The 21,849-nt window shown below is 46.8% G+C and overlaps 1 protein-coding gene across 1 annotated transcript in view; it reads right to left on the reverse strand.

The window, feature by feature from the left end:
* RAP1GAP2 (RAP1 GTPase activating protein 2) overlaps positions 1–21,849 on the reverse strand; it is a 132,831-nt gene that overhangs the window by 42,255 nt on the left and 68,727 nt on the right. Inside the window, exons 3-7 of the mRNA XM_090257232.1 lie at positions 14,631–14,666; positions 10,053–10,097; positions 9,287–9,319; positions 8,724–8,936; positions 7,202–7,305 (exon numbers count right to left, since the gene is read on the reverse strand). Coding sequence (XP_090113358.1) covers positions 7,202–7,305; positions 8,724–8,936; positions 9,287–9,319; positions 10,053–10,097; positions 14,631–14,666 — 431 coding nt within the window. The remainder of the gene's footprint in view (positions 1–7,201; positions 7,306–8,723; positions 8,937–9,286; positions 9,320–10,052; positions 10,098–14,630; positions 14,667–21,849) is intronic.

The raw sequence follows: 21,849 nt of genomic DNA on the forward strand, positions 1-21,849 counted from the left end.
AAGACAAATGCTGGGGCCTCTCAGTCTTTTTCATATACTTTATCACTATATTTGTGCTGTGCTCTTAAGGAATTCCTGGAGATTACTATCTTTCAGTTCACAGATTCACTCTTTGGCACAGAACAGATTATGTTAGACCAGATTTTATGCCATGTATTAAGTTTTTTTTACTTCAACAACTATTTTTTTTCCAATAATTCCAGTTGTTTCCTTTTTATACCCATGTATATCCATTCTTGATTCATTTCTATTCATTCATTGTATCGTAATTTATAATCCCTCTTATAGATGCTATTCTTTATCTTTTGAGGATCTTAAATATATTTAAGTCATTTTAAAAGAGTATAATTATTTACATTTCATCAGCATTAGATCCCTCTCTCATTTGTTGGCATCTTTGGCTGTCTTTCTTAATGTCAGTTTTCCCCAGATATTTTGGAATTTCCCATCCATTTTTCTCCGTCCTCAGTGTAGGGCAATTCGTTCCAGTTTCCATCAAGGCTATTGGTTAGCACAGCTCTGGAGACACCATTCACATTATACAGCCGATGACCTGGATAATCACCTGTGATAATCACCTGATTCATCAAAGCAGCCTCTTGATTCATGTTCTCACTGCTGGCTTTGCCTTCCCTCTGAGCCATTCTTCTTACTCTGGCCAGTACTCATTCCACAATGCAAATCTGATCATGACCTTCTTCCTTCAGAAACCCTCCTATTGCTCGCAGGATAAAAATCTAAGTTCCTAGACACAGGTCATACATGATTTAGCCTTTTCTTACCTTTCCAGCATGACCTCTCAATCCTACCACACTCACATATATACACATGTACACACACACTCCACATTCAAGCTCTTTTAACTTCTTTCATTTCTCCCATAGCATCTATCTTTGGATCACCCTCACTAGCCTATAATAATCTATGTGCATAGAAGATGAGTCAGAATAAGAAATAAGAATATCTACTGTGTATGGAATACTTCCTAAGACCTTATTCTTCACATATTCCCATCCCTAGAGGAAGTCTGGCATAGATGAGGTATTATTGTGCCTTGGTTAAACAAACACTGAATGGAAAAATGAATTTCCTAATAGTAACCATTTTTGCATTTCTTGCTTATAGTAAATTATTCTGTCAGTAGACTGCTTACATTTGAGTTGCTAAAATTGGTATTTTGTTTAGACTCTTTACTTCTATAATCATACTCGCCCCATTTTTATTTTTCTTTTTTTAATCCTCACCCAAGAGAGGGGAAGAGAGAGAGAGACATTGACGTGAGACAGAAACATCGATTGGCTGCCTCCCATAACACTCTACCGTGGGTCGAACCCACAACCTAGGTATGTGCCCTGACCAGGAATCAAACCTGCAAACTCTTGGTGTAGGGGACAATGCTTCAACAAACTGAGCCACCTGGCCAGGGCTGCCCCACATTTTTCTTTCTTTTTTCTTTTTTAATTCCATGAGAATCTTTTAAGCATTGTTAAATTAATTGGGAAGCTTTCTATATTTTTTTCTCTTGAACAGTTTAAACAGCATGAAATCTGTTCCTTATGAGTTTAAAATAACTACCTGAAAACATCTAGATCTAGAAACTTTTGGAGAGAGAATTCTTTGAAAACTTTTCAATTTATCTCATGGTTATTGAACTAGTCAGGTTTTTAATCTCATGTTAAATTAGTATAATTTCCTAGAAAGGCATCTGTTTCAAATAAAATTTCCAATATAATAATGTGGATTGACTATAACATCTATTAGTAATTATTTAATCTTTTTCACATCTGTGGCTATATGCCTTTTCTAGTGCCTAATTTTGTGTGTTTTATCTTATGATGATCTATATTTGATTAGCTCGTTACCTATTTTGTTGTTTTTTTCTTCCAAATGAATATCTTTTTCTACACTATATATAAATCTGTAGCTAGACTGATTTATCAAGTTTTGCATTCATTTTATTTCTAATTTATTTGTTTTGGCCTTAATCTTTTTAAATTTCTTCCTCTTATTCCCTTTAGGAATAATATTGATAATAAGAGCAGCAACTGTTGAGTAGCTACAACATTATCAGGCTCTGACATATAATAAGCATTCAATAATTTTGAGGTGGATACTACCACAATTGTTTCATAGGCACAGATCCTAAGGCACAGAGACACTACTAATAACACCAGCAACTTGAAAATATTCTTCTTTCATATTTAACAAGAAGCTATTTAAGACCATTAATTTTCTTCTAAGTATAGCAAATATGTTTGGCAAAATATCTGCTTTTTGAGATTTATGTGAGAATTACTTTGTGCCTCAAAAGACTGGTTCTTAAATCTACCTGCTACCAAGAATTATCTGCAAGATTTTTAAAAACAGGAATTTGGACTAACAATCCAATAAGAAAAAGCAAAGCTTATGAACAAACAGTTCACAGAAAATAAATATACAAGCTCCTTAAATATATGAATGGATGCCCATCATAATTCAATAAAATTATTGTAAATTTAAACTACACTAAAATATCATTTTCTCCTATTAGATTGGTTAAAATCTCAAGTGTTTGACAAAATATTCTGTTGGAGAGGCTTTGGAAAAATAAGTACTCTGGATACATTACTGGTAAAGTTCAAATTTATAGAGCTCCCACAGAAGGCAATTTGATAATATCTACTAAATATGAATGCATTTATGTTTTGACCCAGCCATCTCACTTCTAATATATTATTTTAATCCATACAAACTGACATTTGTACAAGATTATTCATTGCAGCGTTATTTGTGATACCAAAATACTGACAGTGGTCATTAACAGGGGATCTAGTAAACAAATTATTTCATATCCATGTAATGGAACACTATGCAGCAGCAAAATAAATTAAACAGCTCTTCACGTACTAATATGGAAAGAATTCTAGATATATTGTTAAGAGAAGCAAGTTCCAAAACAATATGTTCTACAGAGTGCTAGAACTAAGGAGGAAATGGGAATATATATTATTATTTGTCTTTACATATCTTACATATTTATATTCAAACATATATGTATGTGCATGCTTAAATTTTTATTGTCTTTTAAAAAATGGATGGAGCCTAGAAGTCTGGGTTCCAACCATTTAAACTGTCATTTTTCGCTTTGCTCCAAGATGATTCTGCTGCAGCACATTCATAGAAAACCACTGATCTCCTTACAGTCAATTTGTGTAAATATCCCATAGGCATTTGAAAAGAAGCAGAAATCTCTGTTAGCGGATCAAAGTTTGATAGCTAAATGTAGATAGATACAAATAAAGATTTATATACAATATTGAGATTATGCATAGCCTCTCATCTCCTGGTTGATCTGTAAGTGATAAGAAGTATGTAATAACCTACCACTATAATTATACTCTGTTAATTTCTCCATATTTTAATCACTATATATTCATATACACTGTATACATGTGTATAGACAATGGTATATATGTACCGTTGTCTATACACTGTGTTGTAATATATACCGTTAACAATAAAAAAGCTCATCGGACACCTTCACTGTGGAGTTTATCTTTCATCGTTGGACGATAGCGGCCTTTCTCACACTGACTGCTCTTTTGCCTTGAATTCTACTTTTCCATATTAATATTGCCAGCTCTGTTTTCCTTTTGTATTTGTTATAACTTTTTCTCAACACTTTTCTTTTTAAATATACTGAGCTACTTCAATAAAATATAGACAGGTTGATTAATTGATTGATTGATTTGGGGGTGGGGGTGGAGGGATGACCCAAATTAGAATCCTGTTTAATGATGTAATTTAACTCACTTATATTTTACACATTATCCATGTGTTCAGACTTCTATTATATGTATTTATTTATGATTCCTTTATATTCTGTCTTTTCCTATGTGTGTATGTTCTCTTTGCCTTTATTATTTGGAATGTTTTCATTCTACTGATGATTTTATATCCATAGAATATTAAATTTTGATCAAATATGTCCAGTTACTAGTTTTCTCTCATTGATTTTGTCTGATACTGAGTGAGTCACTTTGATCTACAAGTCTAAGTATTCAACAGCTTAAAAATGTCAATTAACCACATTTAATTCCTGCTCGCTATTCTCCATATTCATCATAACTTTGCTTTCATCATTTTAAGCCTGTTATGTTTTCCTTTGAATTATGTGAGAGCTTCTTAAGCATGTTCTCAATATTACTAACTGGGTTTTCCACAAAGTAGATTTTGCTCTTTAGTGCTTCTAATGCCATTTAAAATTCTTTTTGGCCATTTTTAGTTTTCTTGTAATATTTTCTTAATTTTTTTAAAGATTTTATTTATGTATTCTCATAGAGAGAGGAAGGGAGGGAGAAAGGGAGAGAAACATTGATGTTAACAGAAAACATCCATCAGTTGCCTCTCACACATGCCCCAACCAGGACTAGCCCACAACCCCAGCATGTGCCCAGACTGGGAATCAAACCAGCGACCTTTTGCTTTGCAGGAGGACACCCAACCAACTGAGCCACACCAGTCAGGGCTATTTCCTTAATTTAACCAGCAAATTTTTCATCTCATTCTGTTGCCTTATTTTATCTTTTGTCTTTTCTTTCATACAGTTGGGGGTTTTTTCCAAGAGTTTATTGAAAATACAAAGTTATCTGAATTTTACTTGGCTTTCTGGAGTAAATCCTTTCCAAAACTCGATTATTTCCCTACCTTTTAAATGTTAGGTTATACTTTTTTAGATGCAGAATCTTTTCTCTCAACATTTTGTGAGGTTCTTCTTCTTCTCCATATTTAAATTTGAAAAGGAAGAAATCTATCCAGACTTATTATTTATTTCCAAATTGTGGGTAGATTCTTCTGGGCTACTCTCATGGCACACACAGAGACTGTTAAAATATTCTTCTCAGATTTTAGGCTGAAGAGCTGGTTGTTAAGAGACATCAGTCAAATAATCCAGAAGCCTCCAAGGAATGAGGAAGAAGCTGGGACAGGAGTCACTGCCAGTGAGGGGAATTTCATCTCCGCATAATTTCTTCTTTGTATCTGGTAAAGCGGGCCAATTTTTTTTATGTCTGGTTTTTGTTTTGCCCTGGCCATCACACCATGTACAGGATGGGCTTGTCCAACTTGTTAGCCAGTGTATGGCTTCTCTCCGCCACCCTATCCACCGGCTTTCTATGGGCAAGAGCCACATTTGAACTTGCCCTTAGGCTTCCCATGGCAACTATTTCAAATGCTATTGGTGCAAAACAACAAAAGTGATTCCACATGGAAAGACCCGACTATTCCAGGGCGCTCCTTCACCTCTAAAGACACTGTACAACTTAAAAACAAATTTTGCACAGCCTTACATTTCAGGTTTTTTCTTTAAAAAGAGTGAGTTGTGTACAGGGGGTTAAATGCTTTATAAAGACAAGAAAAAAACCTGTGCTAGAACCAACTTATTCACCATCTTCTTCATCTTCATCTTCCTCATCATCATCCTCTTCATCTTCTTCCTCTTTCTTCTTTTTCCTGCTTTTCTCAGCCTTAGCGACTCCCTTCTCCACCACATCGGGCTGTCCTTCCGCTCAGTCTGCAGCAAAGCCCTTCCCATATCTCTCCTTCCGTGTCGCCGCCTGCTTCCCCCCGACTCATTGTCACCTGCAGCCATGTGACTCCCATCTCTCCCAGCGTCTTCCCAGCATGACCAGCGGACACCCAGGATGCTCTCCTTTGACTTTTGGATGATACTCAGAACAAAACAAGAAGAAGGCTAAAGGAGGCCTCTGGGTGCACTGGGATCCTTGAACTTCTTTCTTGTCCCCCTTTAGGAGAGATATTAGTTTTCATTTCTCTTTCCTAACGGGCCTTGTCCCCCTTTGCCATGTATTCACTTTCCTGTCTCTTTAGCAGACATGCTGTTCTGCCTCTCTGAGCCCTTGTTAGAAAAACGCCGAGAAGTCGGCTGAAGCATCTGGGTGCTCCTTGTGCTCCTCTCGGCGAGTGCGCACATGATGACATTTTGCCTCTCGGCTTCTGAAGATCTTCTCAGCCCACGTTCAATTATTTTTCTTGCCGCCACCTGGCCCCAGGAGTCTTGGGACAACAAGAAGCAAGGAAAGAGGTGGCGCATGCCTGGGGCCACACTGTGCCCTCCGCCTCCATTTTGTAGGACTCCCCGAGGGAGAAGCCCCACTCACAATGAGGGCTGGCTCCACCTGCAGCTGCCAGCCTGGCACTAAATTGCTTCCTTTCTTAATAAAAAGCAAACCAAGACCACATGGGGGCTACCAACTTCCTGGTACCGCCCACCTCTCCCATAGCTGGGCTGTGTCTCTCTCCCCTCCCATATTTATCTCAAAATTTGAGCAGGAAAAAAAAAAAAAACAATGTTATGTTCTTTTCCAAATACCTTCAAAGACTTCCAATTCAATTCAATGAACAGGGACTGGGAGCTGGACAGGCTCACGGCACTCTGCCAAGCACCAGGGCTCGGCCTCCCCATTGGCTGTCCTGGCTTCTCCGCCAGCCCACCAGGGACAGACAGAAATAACTAACACATAAACTCTGTTCTCCCATGTAGCATCCTGCGCATATCACTAAAATAACACCTGTGACACATATAGAAATCCTCTGTTTTTCTCTCCCAGTAGACTGTGAGCCTTGAGAGAAGAGGGACCATGGCTCAGCCATCATTGCAGCCCAAGCACCTAGCACAGCTCCTGGTACAAAGAGGTTCTGCAAAACATGGGAGTCGAACCAGACAGAAACCAGTTCCAGTTCCTGCCCACGAGGACGTCATAATCCAGAGAGGTCCCCGGCTTAGCTGTAAACTGGTGCACCTGCTATGGATGTCATTCCATCTTGGGGAACCCAGCCCATACACAGATGCTTCGGGATTTATATTTCCTAGCTGGACGCATGCCATAGGCAGTGTTCTGGCAAACCCTCTCCCAGGATGATTTGGGGTTGTGTCTCTGCAAAATGAGCCTCCCTATTTATGATTCCCATCTTCCTTACCACCAGAGACAGGCAGGTGAGGGTATGTTCTATGGGACCTTGAGACTCAGATACCACTGTGACTCCCACAATCAGTCAGCTGGCATAAACACCGGGTCCCGCTGCCTGGCAACTCCAACATAGCCCGGTCTGTTCCCCACAGCACACCCAGGCAGGACTGGTCAGACTAGCATTTTTGGGTGTCTGCCACTAGGTATGGCCTCTGGCAGTGCAGCAGTCCCACCTGAGAATAATCCGAAGGTACTCAATGCCCTCCACCTCCTCGCACTTGATGGACAGGAGCAAGTTCCCCAAACTGCTGCCAGTACAGTAAAAGTTCAGATGATCCTGGAAATAAAAATCAGGTGTTAGCAGAGAGGAGGGGGACCTTCCAGCATGGCGCCCCCATCACCTCCTTCACCAGGAGTAAGAAGTCCCATAGCAAGCAGGAGGACCAGAATGTGACAGCTGTGGCTGCTACAGATGTGGAGGAAGTAAAGGAGGAAGGGGAGGAGGCTGATCCCAGGAACAGGCTCCCACTACCCAGTATCTCCTTTAACCAGACCACAACTTTGTGGGGCAGATAACACCCCCATCCCTATTTCACAGATGGAGAAAACCTGTTCAGAGAGGTTAAGTAGCTACCCAGGTTCACACGACCGGCAGGTGACAGATCCAGGGTGCAAACCCACACACATATGGACTGAAGCTCCGGTTCTTCACGACAAGACACTGAGTCTGTGTCGCGCTCCCAGGGGCCGCCCGGCCAGTTCAGGCTATTTGTGAAAATAAAACTATGAGGGACCCTGGCACCTCCACCCATGTGGAGGACGGTGGGTCTCGGTGGGTCTCCCTGGGCTCAGGAAGCCCACCCCAGACCTGCTGGGTTAGGGTGGGGCCCTGGAGTCTGCACTTTAACAAGGCAGAGCCGGGGGAAGGGGCCTGATCTACCTCCTCCCTGTGGGACTCGGCACAGCTGACAGGCTGGAGACTTCCAGAACCTGCCCTCAGGACTTCTGGGACCTGGCAAGTCTGAAGAGCAGAATATACTTAAAGAAATGCAACTGTCACTGTACAAGTACCAGGTGACGTGCCTGAGTGAGGACATGAGAGACCGGTACTATGTGGATGGAAACAGAGACTTCCGAGGTGTGAGAACATAGTTTTTTCCTTTCACCCTCCCTCACCCCCCAGACACTACCCATTCCTCACCTCCTAGAGCAGTGGTTCTCAACCTTCCTAATGCTGCGACCCTTTAATACAGTTCCTCATATTGTGGTGACCCCCAACCATAAAATTATTTTTGTTGCTACTTCATAACTGTAATTTTGCTGCTGTTATGAATCGTAATGTAAATATCTGATATGCAGGATGTATTTTCATTGTTACAAATTGGACATAATTAAAGCATAGTGATTAATCACAAAATCAATATGGAATTATATATGTGTTTTCCGATGGTCTTAGGCGACCCCTGTGAAAGGGCCGTTCGACCCCCAAAGGGGTCGCGACCCACAGGTTGAGAACCGCTGTCCTAGAGCGTTTGCTGTGGGTGGTCCCCACAAGGACCCACCACAGAGCCTTCCAGACTTCTCAGACCCCCCGCCCCCTGCCCCCTGCCCCAGAGCAGAGCCAGCCAGACCTCTCCAAGGAGGGCAGGGACAGGCGGGGCGGGGGGGGGGGGGGGGTTGCCTGGAAAGGAACGCGGGGTTCTGCACACAGACCCCCTCTGGCAACGACTGGCGCTCAGGGCCCCCCAGCCTCACCTTCCCTAGGAAGTGCCGGCGGTAGGCCCTGGCTTCACTCTTGCACTCAAGCTTGTAGCCAAAGGTGCTGGGGCTGAGGCTGTCCTCTTCCTCCTCCTCACAGATGCTGCTGCCCAGGGAGGTCGGCGTGCCCACGTTCTCCGGGTCCTCAATCCAATAGCCCCCAAACTGGGGCAGGACGATCAGGGGGTACGGGCCTCCCTTCTCCACAATCTGGAAGCAGAAGGAGAGTCTGCCCCTGCAGCCTGCCCAGGGTCTGCAGGGTCCGTGGAGGGGTGCCTGTGGTGGGTTCCCCCCACCTTTGAAACACTCCATGGAGGGGAGCCCCACCTATGAGGACAAAGGCAATAATATGAACCCCCCCTCCACACCCCACAGTATCTCCAACTTCAGCACTCCCAATTTAAAAATGGGAAAAAAAAGCTGAAATCACAAAGGGGAAGAGGCCTCAGGCCCTCAAGTCCCAAGTTTCTCTCCTCCACAGGGCAGGACAAGGACCAGCACCATCATCACCATCTGCTCCCCCAACCCTGCTCCAGAGACAGGATCCGGGGGGCTCCTACCTCATCGATGCTGGGGTACGGGATATAGTCATCCTGTAAGACAAACAAACACGCCACATTAGTCCTGGCAGTGCCCATGAACTTTGATCACTGTTTCCACTGGCTCCCCCAGGGCTGGGGGGGCAGGCGTGTTGGGGGGGCTGGAGGGCTGCACCAGGGCTTTGGGAGTGTCAGCGGGAAGAACACCAGATGGATGAACAGCCGAAAGACAGCTCTGGGCTCGGGCTTCTCTTGAGTTCTTCCCCAAACTGGCAGAACCTGAGTGCAAAGCAGCCAGCGGAAGACACAGCACAGAGAGGAAGGACGATGCAGCACAAAGAGGAGCTAAAATCCATGCCCTGCCAACACCAGCTTCTCGCCCCCACGGAGGCTCCAACAGGAAGAGGGTCCTGGTCCCACCAGCACCCCTCCAGGCAAGGGGGTGGGCCTCTGCTGGGCCTCACACAGAGAACAGGCAGCTGGGAACTGATGCTGCTGGAGCCTGGGGCACAGAGCCGCCCCGAAACACTGTGTGTGGTTCGCTCCTAGGAGCTGAGTTGGGGAGCCAGGCCTTAGGTCTCCCCGAGGCCTCCCCCACAGCCTCCTGGGAAGCTGCCCACCATGCCCTAGTCAACAAAGGTGCAGTCCCTTAAGTGGCCCTTGGTGAAAACCAGAGTTAGATGGTGTAAGAGAGTGGACCCCAGCGTGCTGGCCGCTCCCCTTGCCTTCCTCTCACACGGCCGCCTCACAGGGCCCACCTGGCTGCCACCTCACCCACCCAGCCCACCTTGTTCTTCTGGGGTCCTGGCTTCTGCTCTTCAAGCTTGATCCCCTGCAGAAACAAGGAAAAGAGGATCCATGGAAAAGCAAGGGACACAGAACAGACACCAGACAGAGGAGTTCCTTGGGAGCGCCTGCCTTAGTTGGGGGTTAGTAACAGGAACAGCAAGGGCTGCCATGTGCTGGGCCCTTACACATCACACACCTTGCCACACTAGGGCATCACAGCAGCCCAGGTGAGGAGCAGGGCAGGAGGTTAACAGCAGGGATGCAGCCACCACCAGGGTTCAAATGCCAACACTGTCACTTAGGACCTCAGCACCTTGGGCAGGTCACAAAACCTCTCTGTGGCTCAGTGCTCCCATCTGTAAAGTGGGAACAATCGAGGCGCCTACTACAATGGTGAAGGTTAAATGTGGACAACATGTTTGGCCCTTGGAAGAGTGACTGGTATACAGTAAAAGCTATGACATTATTATCACAAGGTAGGCGGTGTTATCATCATGGAGCTGAAACAGCTCCCCCAGATTCTCTGAGGATGAGCTCAGGGGCAGAATGGGAGCCAGCATGCTGGACTTCATGCCACGCCAACTCTACCCCCTCCCTGGTGGGAGGTGCCATGGGTGGCAGGCAGGTGGCCTGGGCCTGGGCCTCATTCTGCCACAATCCTGTTAGTGACCCTTGACAACACTGAGCCTTCTATACCCTTCATAGCTTCATCCGTGAAACGAGGATTCTAACACCCATCCTCCCACCTCAGATACGTCCCTGCCAGGATCGGACACCATGAGGGAGCCTGGATGCAAAGGGCTCCTCTGCAGGTGCCCGGAAGACTCACTGCTGGGGAGCAGGTCCTTGCCCCAAAGTCCTGTACCAACTTAACTGGGCTTTGTGGGAGGAGAGGACATGGTGTTCCCACAATTGTGTATTAATGCATAAATCCAACAAGGGTACGAGACGGTGGGACAACCAGGAGAAACAGGTGCCCTCTGGAGAGCAGCCACTGCCTAACCATGTAACACAGGGGACTTGAACTTTCCACGGCCCACACCCTGTCATCTCCTTGGAAGCCCTCAGCACCTTTTACCAACGAGAAAACCGAGGGCGGGAGGAATTGGCTCGCCTAATGTCACACAGCCAGTGAGTGGCAGAGCCTGGACCAGAAGCCAGGCCACCTGTCCACCAGGTGCGAGATGAAATCCCGCAGCCCTGAGCGCCCAGGGCTCCTGCTCACTGGGCAGATCTAGGCTTTGGCTTCTCGGGACTCCTCTGGGCTGGGTCACCCTGCAGCACTGGCCAGGTGGGCATGGGAGGGCCCCTCCTACTGGACAGGTGCCCCTCTCCCCACACAGGGAGATACCACCTGGATGGGCCTGCAGACTGCCCACGCAGGCCAACTGGGTGGCTGGGGAAGTGGGTGATGTCAGAAGTTTGTTTTGTTTGTCCTGCATTAGTCATTCCAGCCTGGGAATGGCCCCTGGGCAGGAAAACAAACCACCTTCTCCCCCACCCCCACCTCCACCTTGGCCATGACAGAGCCACTGCCAGGCACTGGGCCCTCTCCTTTGCAACAGGTATTGTCATAATCTCTCCTTCCCCTGCCATGAAGAAATGGAGACTCAGGGAGGTACAATGACTTGACCAAGGTCACTCAGCTAGAGAGTATCAGTATCAGAACCCAGAACTGAAGGGTGCACTCAGCCCCCGTTGCTTCAGAGACTGACTGTGACCTTCTTCAAATTCCTAGACTCTAGGGCTTGGGGTCAGGAGTCCCGGATCTCAGCTTCAGCTCCTCACAACTCAGAGAGCACCCTGGGCACCTGACAGCTGAGCCTCGGTCTCCACAACTGCAGCACGAGGATGGACAGCGCCCACATGCAAGGACAGAATCAGGCCGCCCAACCAGCTTTGTTGCCGCCAGTTCCCATGATGCGCTTCCTCCTTACAGAGGGGTTGGGAGCCTGGGCCCATCAGAGGCTGGGGCCCAGAGGGCACATGGTAGGGACCTGGACACTGGGAGGTCTGATTTAACTCCCAGCTGTCTCAGCTGACATGGAACCAGCAAACCACCCAGGATGTCAGCTGCCATGAAGACCTGGAGGACAAAACACCAGACTCCTACCCTGGAGGGGCTCCCAATCTAGTTAAGAAGTCAAGCCAAGCAGCCTCAAAACAACAGAATAACACAAGGCTGGTTAAGCAGGGCTGAGTTATGGGCTCAAACAGAGAAGCAGGGTGCCCCACTGGGGGAGGGGTAATGAGGGGTGGGTGGTAGTGGGAGAAACCAGAGAGGAGGCAGGGTGAGCTACAAAAGCCCTGCCAGCTTCCCAGAGTGCCACGAGTCCACGGGCTTGGGGTGAAAAACCCCATCTTTGCTTCGGGTGACTGAGCACTTCCTTATACACTGTCTCTGGCCACTCGCTGTCCAGGCACACGCCATCCCTGTTTCCACACCCTGGTTGTAAGTTCCCGTAATGCATATAAATACACAGACAGTTAGTCTGTAGTCCACGCTCTGCTGGGCACAGAGGAGGGCCTTAATAACTAGCTCATGATAATGACACCACCTCAAGCAGTCCCTCCCCTTCCCCATCCTTAGGGAGACCTGGCTTTCCGGTGAGGACGTTGCTGGCTCACAGCAGCAGCAGCCCTCTCAGAAGCTCCACCTGCACCCCAGGACAGCAGTGGGCATGGGCACCCTACCTGCCTCTCCTCCAAGAGCTTCCAGACCATTCCTATAGAATCTTCCCTCCTTGAGCCTGGAGCATCTACTTCGGGTAAAAAGCATGATGTGGCTAAGCCTTCTGGCTCTGAAGCTACTTACTAGCCATGAGCCCTTGAGTGTTTTAGTTAATATCTCCGTGCCTCAGTTTCCCCACCTGTGAAACTAGGAGGAGGAGGAGGAGAATGTACCTACTTCCTGGGAATCTCATCCATCTCTGACCCCAGACAAGTGCTTAAAATATATGTGCTATTATCGGTATGCTCTTCCCACTCTTTCTACCTGTATCAATAAACCTTCTGGTTCTCTGCCCCTCCTCCCTGGGGCGTCATCAGGCCTTACCTGCGAGCCCTGACCCTGTCGTGATGAGTAATTACAAAGGCCCCCAAACCCACACGGATCACCAATTTCCATGCAGTGCCCACCAAGTATTTGCACATATACCATCTCACTTCACCCCAGCAACGGTGGGTGTTTTTATTCTTATTTCTTTATAGAGGGTAACTATTGTGACTTATTATAATACCTATTTTGGTCTTCATCTCCTTTCTGGCACAGATTTCCTAAAAGCCTTGGAATTTCCTAAGTGATAAGAGCAATGAGAGCATTTGGCAGTATTCTTATTGTAACATTTGGCCTTTTGTCTTTGGTTCTGCAACAGCTCCAGAGCCATACAGGTGAAAGAAGTGTTATTCATGAGTTTGTGTTAATGAGTTTGTCTTGATGAGGTGACTTTGGGGACTTGGCTAAGGATGGGAGCTGGTAGGGGGGAACCAAAGGCAATTAAAGGGTTGGAAGTTTCAGTCCCACCTCCCTCATCCTCGAGGAGAAGAGAGAAGCCTGAGGTCAAGACAATCACCAACAGCCCATGAGTTAATCAGTCGTGCCTAAGTAATGAAGCCTCCATAAAACCCCAAAGGATGGGGTTTGGCGAGCTTCTGCGGCTGGTGAGCATGAGGAGATCTGGGGGGAGTGGTGCACTGAGAGGGCAGGAGCTCCAGGCCTCTCCCCCCTCCCCCCTCCCCCCTCGCTCCCTCATGCCTTCCCTCTGGCCGTCCCTGAGTGACAGCCCTTTATACTACACCAGCGATCTAATAAGGAGACTGTCTTCCTGAGTTCTGTGGGCCACTCTAGCAAAGTAATTGAACCAGCGAAGGGGGTCACAGGAACCTCCAATTTATAGCCAGTGGGTCAGAAGTGCAGGCGGCCGCCTGGACTTGCGCCTGGCACCTGGAGGGGGCAGTCTGTGGGCAGGGCCCTCACCCTGGGGGTCAGACGCTAACTCCAGGCAGACCACGTCAGGGCCGAGTGATGATGGTAGGACACCCAGCTGGTGTCGCAGCACTGTTTGGTGGGGAAGGCAGCCACTCATTTGGTGTTGGAGTGAGAACAGTGCTGTGAGTAGCAAAGAAAAGGAGCCAGCGGCATAGAAAGCGGAAGGAGTTTGGCAAGCTGCGGTTAGACGCAGAATGGAACTCAGTCTGCCTCCCACCCACAGCTCTGCCCCTGAGACGCAAGTGAGTCCCCTGAGAAGGGGCTTTTCTTTTTCAGACTCTCTTTCCACCCGTTCCAGGAACATCGCTCAGACACTCCCTGCAGCCATGGGGTTGACAGCATCCGTCTGCTCTGCTGGGGGTGGGGGTGCTGTTTTTTATCTTCTCCCTGCTCTTCAGGCAGGACCCGCCCCAGTATCCTCTGTGCCACTCAACGGGGAAACGACCTCAGGCTGTCCAGGTCATAGGGACTGTGAGTTCTCTTCTCTGCCCCGCCCTCCAAGGTCCCCCATGTTCTGCCTGTGGGTTCTGCCCAGGTTGTGTCCCCCCGACCCCAGGGTTCGGCTTCCCCAACTTTGGGGGTGCTCACCTGCATTTTCTCCAGCATCTCGAAGAACTCCGCCGACTGAAAGACACAAAGAGGGACGAGGAAGATGGGGTGTCAGCCGGGAGGTCTGCTGAGCAAACCACCCCACCAACAGCCTGAAAGCTTACTAAGCCCAGGGCTGCCTCGGAGACAAAATGGATTTGGATCAAGAAAGAAGATAATTTGATTTTGCCTTCGCAGAGCTGGAAGCCAGAACACCCCATACAACAAAGAAAAAATAAAGCACACTGGGGCTGGCAAACGCCCTGGGGAGAGCAGTCACTGGGTCTCTGTCAAGAGAGAGGAGCCCGTGGGCCTTCTGGGAAAATCCAAGTTCCCCAAAACGCCTGTCAGTCCTGGGAGTCAGCCTCTAGCAGGATTCGTGTTTGAGATGTTTGCAACCCAACAGTGGGGCCAAGATGCCCACCTCGGGTAGTTTTCCAACTGCTTTGCCAGCCCAGCCCTTCCATCTCCTTGTAGGAAATCTTACTCGAACACGAATATATAAAAACAATGAGCCCTGGCCACGTGGCTCAGACGGTTGGAGCATCGTTCTGTGCACCAAGGGTTGCAGGTTCAGTCCCTGGTCAGGATGCATGCGGGAGGCAGCTGGCCAATGTTTCTCTCCCACATCCATGTTTCTCCACCCCCCCTCTCTAAAATCAATGGAGGCATGTCCTCAGGAGTGGGGATAGATGACAGACGGACAGATAGGTAGGTAGGGAGGTAGACAGATGATAGACAGAATGAAAGCAGCACCGCTCTGGCCAGGCAGTGGTGGGGGCTGGAGCCCTGGACATGCCTCTCTGCCTGCCCCTGTCCGGTGCCCAGAGCTCGTGAAGCCAAGCCTGAAGCCACTGAGCGGCGGCCTCCCAGGGCCTGGATGGGTTATTTTAAAAATCTCAAACTACGTTAAGTCCAAATCTTTAACCTACTTTGTCACCATCTTTATAAACTCCAGGTAAAACAAACAAGAGGAAAAGGAAGTGGAATGAAGGGGTGAGGGGCTGAAAGCCACCCCCCCCCAACAAACCACACACAGGGCTCCCTCCGAAGTCCCCCACTTTCCACCTCATGAAAACAGCCACACTCTCACTGCCCACATCTGGGGGCCCTGGAAAGCCGTGGGTGCACATGTGCCCAGAACAGGCCATCCCCAGATACATAGGAAAGAATAGAAAGCAGTGATAAGGAGGACTAAGTATGTCCTGTCACTTCTTCATGCAGAGATAGAGCATCCAAACGCCTCCCTCTGCAGGCACGGATGGCCAGAGCTACCTAGAGCCCCCACCGCCCTCAGAATCCTCAGAAGAGACCCTCTGTGAGAGAGACCCTCCATGGCAGGGACCCCGGTAGCGAGACCTAGCCCTGCTACAGGCTCCACAAGAACTCTGTCAGGACAAAGAATCTCTGTCCTGTCAGAGACCAAGAATCTCTGACCCACCAGCAGTTCATGTTCCAGGGTCTAGAACCCCCACGTGTGAATGTACAGGACTGGAAACAAGCTTGGGGCACCCACATCAAGCAGTCACCAAATACCCAGCTCCCAAACCTATCCTTCCCACTGGCTCTGTTCCTTCCTACCAACTCCAGTCTCCAAGAGACCAAAAGTACGAGGCATAAAGAACTTACATAAATCAATAAGGCTAGAAAGATGAATGGAAATAAGACAAGGGGCAGAAACATCAACATTTTAAGTACACAGACCTCTGACCCAGCAATCCCACTTCTAGGAATCTATACTATAAACGCAGCCACACATGCTCTCAAGATAGATACAATAAAATGTTCATTGCAGCACTGTCTCTGCCAGTCAAAAGTAGAAACAATTTAAATGTCAACCTATAGGAAATTGGTTAGAATAAAATACAAATACAATGAACAACAATGTGTCAATAAATTAGATAATGTCAACGAATTGGACAAGTCTTAGCAATACACAAAACTACCAAAACTAACTCAGGGAGAAATAGAAAATCTAAAAAGATGTACAATTAAAAAAAAAAAAAAGAGATGGACAATAGTCAAAAAACTGTCCACAAAGAAAAGTCCAAGTCCTGATGGTTTCAGGTGTGAATTCTACCATATAAAGGAGCATTAATACTAATTCCTCACAAACGTTTCCCGAAATAGAAGAGAGAACACCTCCCAACTTATTCTCTGATGTTAGTATTACCCTGACACTAAAACCAAAACCATCACAAGAAAAGAAACCTACAGACCAATATAGCTTATGAATATAGATGCAAAAATGTCTCAACAAAATACTAGCAAATGGAATCCAGCAACATATAAAAAACAATTACATATCATGACCAGGTGGGATTTATTCCAGTAATCCAAGGTTAGTTTAACATCCAAAATCATGCAATATATCACATGAATAGAATAAAAATAAAAATAACATTATCATCTCAATAGACACAGAGAAAGCATTTGAGAAAATCCAAAACCCTTCCTTACTTAAAAAAGAAAAACACTCAACAAACTAGGAATAGAAGGGAAGTTCCTCAACATGATAAAGTACACCTACAAAAACCCCACAGCTAAAACCATACTTAATAATGAAAGACTGACTACTATGTCCATAAAATAAGGAATAAGACAAGGATATCCACTCACCCCACTTTTATTTAACATTGCATTGAATGTTCTAACCAGAGGAATTAGGCAAGAAAACAATATAAAAAGCATACAAATCAGAAAGGAACAGGTGAAACTGTAACAGCGGGAAATCATAATGGGGCATTGTAACCCACCCCACCATCCCTTTGACATGGCTTCTCTAAGTGCTGACTCTGACTAATGTGTAGCTTGCAGGTGAACAGCATGTTTATATAAGAATCCTAGAAACTAACTTTAAAAGATACAGATTCCAACCTTCACGCACCCCAGCTCTGAGAGATTTGCTGTCCTTCAACCATGGTGTCAGGATGATATAAAGCCAGGATGATGTGAAGGGAGGATGCTGTGAAGCCAGGATGGCTAAACCAGGATGGCGCACACCAGACCATCACTTGCCTTATCAGAATGAATTTGCTCATCTGCATGGAGAAAATTTTTCAACCCCGCTCCTTGATCTCTTTGCTCTGTTCCCCTCTCCCTCCTTATAAAAAACCTCTGCCCCCACTGAGAGGTGGAGATGGGCTTTGAGATGTGAGTCCCCATCTTCCAGGTGGCCAGCACCTGAAAATAACCCACGGGTAACCCCTATATAACACGGTTGTTAGGTTCCTAACAAATGCCGTGTTATGCGAATCCGTGTTATACAAAACAAAGAACTAGTAAAAAAAAGGGGGGGGGGGTTAGGTTCCAAAATTTTTTAAACACACTACTATATTTTTATAATTAAGAAAAATATCTTTATTAAAGCAATTTTCATCAGAAGCATTACATACTAATATGAATTAGGTAGTTTTTCTTCGTTGTCACTACTAAGCTCCATTAACTAACTGTGTTTTTTTTTTTTGACAAGATATCCTCATCCTCTGAACTTTCCTCAGCATTATCTTGATTTCTATGCTCTACTTTTTGCAAAAAATCTGTTATTTTAGATTGCTTGCTTTTAGCTGAGGGATCTTTACAATTTTCACTGTACAGCGTGAAGCACTTTTGAAGTTCTCTCTTACACTTCGTGCTCCTTTCAGTGCAAGGGTCTTCAGTTAAGGAATATGACTCTAACTGTTTGGCTAAGTCTAGGGCTTTCTTTATGCTTTTTAGAGTAAACTAATATGACATACGCACTTGAATGAAAAATTTTAAATGAGTTACCTTTGCTCTTAAAAGCTTTATCACATGCAGTATTGTATGGGGGTTTCCCTAATTTCGTGTTATACAGGAGTTTTCCCCAATTCTCTAACCATGTTAGAGCGAAACCATGTTACAGAGGCACCGTGTTATATGGGGTATACCTGCACTTCCCTTTACATCAGCACTTGCTTCCCAAGTATTGGCTTTTGTAGCAGCAGGCAGCTGGATCTGCTTTCAGTTACAAAACTATTTCTATTTACAGTTGACATGATCTTGTATATTAAAAAGCCCTAAGGAATTCACTAAAAAAACAAAAATTTTTAGGACTAACATAAATGAGTTCATCAAGGTAGATGATACAATAATTAACTGTATTCCTATACACTGTTAATGAACAATCCAAATATAATTACAATAGCATCAAAGAGAATAAAACACACAGGTGTATATTTAACAAAAAAAGTGTAAAACTCATACTCTGAAAAGTATAGAACATTGATAAGAGAAATTAAAGAGGGTCTAAATTAACAGAAATAAGTGCCATGACCACAATTAGAAGTCAGCATGATTGAGACAGGCATACTCTCCAAATGACCTACAGAGTCAATGCACTCTGCATTGCGATCCCAGCTAGATCCTTTCTAGAAAGTGAAAAGCTAATCCTAAAATTGATATGGAAACTCCCGGGGCCCAGAATATCCCACCATTCTTGAGAAAGAAGAACAAATGTGGAGCACTCACACTTCCCAATTTCAAAGCTACTACAAAGCAAACTAATCAAGACAGTGAGATACTGACACAAAATAGCCGTACAGATCAATGGCACAGAACTGAGAGTCCAGAAATAAATCCATATACTTATGGCAATCAATTTTCAACAAGGGTGTTAAGACTATTCAATGGGGTCTTTTCAATAAATTGTGCTGGGAAAAACTGAATAGTCACAAATACCATATACAAAAATTAAGTAAAAATGCAAGAGCTAAAAAACTCTTAGAAGAAAACATAGGAGTAAATCTCTGTGACGTTGGACTTGGCAATGAATTCTTAGATATGACACCCAAAGCATAAGCAACAAAAGAAAAAAAAAACAATAAATTAGATTTGGCCAAAATTAAAAATGTTTGTACTTCAGTAAACACTATTAAGAAAGTGAAAAGATAACCCACAGAATAGGAGAAAATATTTGCAAATCATATATCTGATAAGGGATTTGTATCTAAAATATATAAAAAATTCTTACAACTCAGCCCTGGCTGGGTTGTCAGTTGGTTGGAGCATCGTCCCATGTACCAAAATGGTTTTGGGTCCGATCCCCAGTCAGAGTGCATATGGGAGGCAACCAATCATGTTCCTGAATGAAGATGCTCTGGGGCCTTGGGGCTCGCACAGGTGGTGAGATGAAAGGGGAAAGAGCCGCAATTCGGCCTCGGCCCTGAGTGACACACCGGACGGACAATTCCTGCGGGGACAGTGCCCGGGAGCAGGAATCGGCCAGTGGCAACCGGGCCTCTGCTGGGCTGTCTCTGCTTCCTGCTGACTGGTTGAACTTTCCAATGGGACAGCTACAGCCTTGGCAAAGAGCGAGTCTCCTTTTACACCTAGAGGCAGGACGACTCAGGCCAGCCTGGAATAGTGGCTCCGGCCACTTGGACCGACCCTTGTCCACACCCCATGAAACTGCTGCACACAGCCAAGGCCACACAGCGGGCACTCAATAAATGCTCATAGACTCACTGGTGTTTGTCCCACAGGCCCTTAACGGCACAGTGAAGTCCTGCCTGGGGCATCCTTAGGAAGGGGATCCCCCTCCATCAAGAAGGCAGGTACTGAATTATCACACAGAAATGTAATCCAACCTACTCATCAATAGCAGCATCCACTCGGTTGTCTAATTTATTATTAGCAGCAGCTGTTGCCGTGCAAGTCAGAACCACGGCCAGCATTGCCCCATGGGCCCTGCTCCAACAGCCAGTCAAGCAGGCTGTGAAATAGACAGAGCACTACAGAGCTCAGCCAAGGAACTTGCAGGCTGGGCCCTAGGGTTCGGTTCAGATTCAACCCCTGTCCTCCTCACCTCCCAATATAGAAACCGCCTGGTCTTCCCTGGGAAGGGCAAAGCAAGTCCTTGGCGGGGAGAATGCTGGAGGAGGTCCGAGGGAGCAGGAGCACAAGTGAACAGGAATTGCAAGGCCAGTCTTAAGAAGTCTTCCCGATGCCCCTACTTGCTCTCTCTGGTGCGGGCCCCCTGCCCAGACAGTGAAGAAGTAGAAGCAATGGCATGTTCCAGTAGAGGAGGGCCACGCCACCCCTCTCACGACCCTGTGCCCTTCCCATGGCAGGAGCGGCCTGGCCTGCCTTCCTCTGGTCCACAGCAGCTCTACCCATGGACGTGCCCTACAGACAGGCAGCCAGCCACCTGTTCTGTCCTCTTGTTGCAGCCCAGCTCAGGAGGCCCCACCAGCTCACTCCTCACCCCTCTTTCCTCCTCTCTGATCCCAGCTGAAGTGACACCCAGCTGCTACCCACCCACTGTCCACTGGGTTCCTGCTGGGGAACCTGCCCTAGCTCGGGGCTCCTCCCCTCCCCTCCTGGAGGCGGGAGTGTGTTTATGTGTGAGCAGCCTTCCTACACCCCCTGCCCAGGGGGTACCACACACCCACTGCCAACAGCGCAGGCCGACACCGTCTGAGCGACTGCGCCTTGCAGCAGGACTAGCGGCACTGACGCAACAACGTGAGCCGGTCTGCAGAGCCTGGCACGGCACCCGACACAGAGCACGCTCCTGCCTAGCAGCCACGCATGGCCTTCTATCCCTGCCGCCTGAATCCAGGACACGCACGAGGGGCAGGGCACATCAACGGCAAGGAGAAACACGGAAACAGACAAGGATGGAGGACAGGGTGTTTTCCACCCACACAGGCCCCAGGGAAATGGGATGGACGTGTGGGCAGCGCAGCACTGTGGGGAGGAGGAAACGGGGTCAGAGCAAGTTTCTCGTCCCCGCAGAGAAGGGAGACATCCCAAAAGAAAAGGATTTCTGGAGAGTTTTGTGAAGAGAATTTTAGAAAGTTGGGGAAGCTAGAAACACAACACATTCCGCGTTGGGAGGCACATCCATCGTGTCCCACAGCAACTAACCACGGTGCTCCCTGCACTGCCAGGCTGTGCTCCTGCCTCAGCATCCCATCCTCAGGATAGCAGCATGAGGGCAGCCAGTCACCGGTCTGGCTGCCACAGCCTCTGGAAGAGACCAGAGCTGCTCACCAGAACACAAGGTCCTCGAGGGCAGAGCTCTTTATGTCATTCACTGCTGTAGCCCTGGGCCTAAAACTGGCTGGTATATAGTAGGTGCTCAAGAAACGTTTGCCCAGCAAGACAAGGATAAAGCACACAGTGGAGGCCGAGTCTAAGCCTGGGAGTCAGGGCTACACAGGCCTGTGTCCCTGCAGTACCCAATGTCTGTTCTCTG

The sequence above is a fragment of the Furipterus horrens genome, unplaced genomic scaffold (assembly GCF_987537825.1).
Source record: "Furipterus horrens unplaced genomic scaffold, mFurHor1.1.pri manual_scaffold_11, whole genome shotgun sequence".
NCBI classification, from domain to species: Eukaryota; Metazoa; Chordata; class Mammalia; order Chiroptera; family Furipteridae; genus Furipterus; species Furipterus horrens.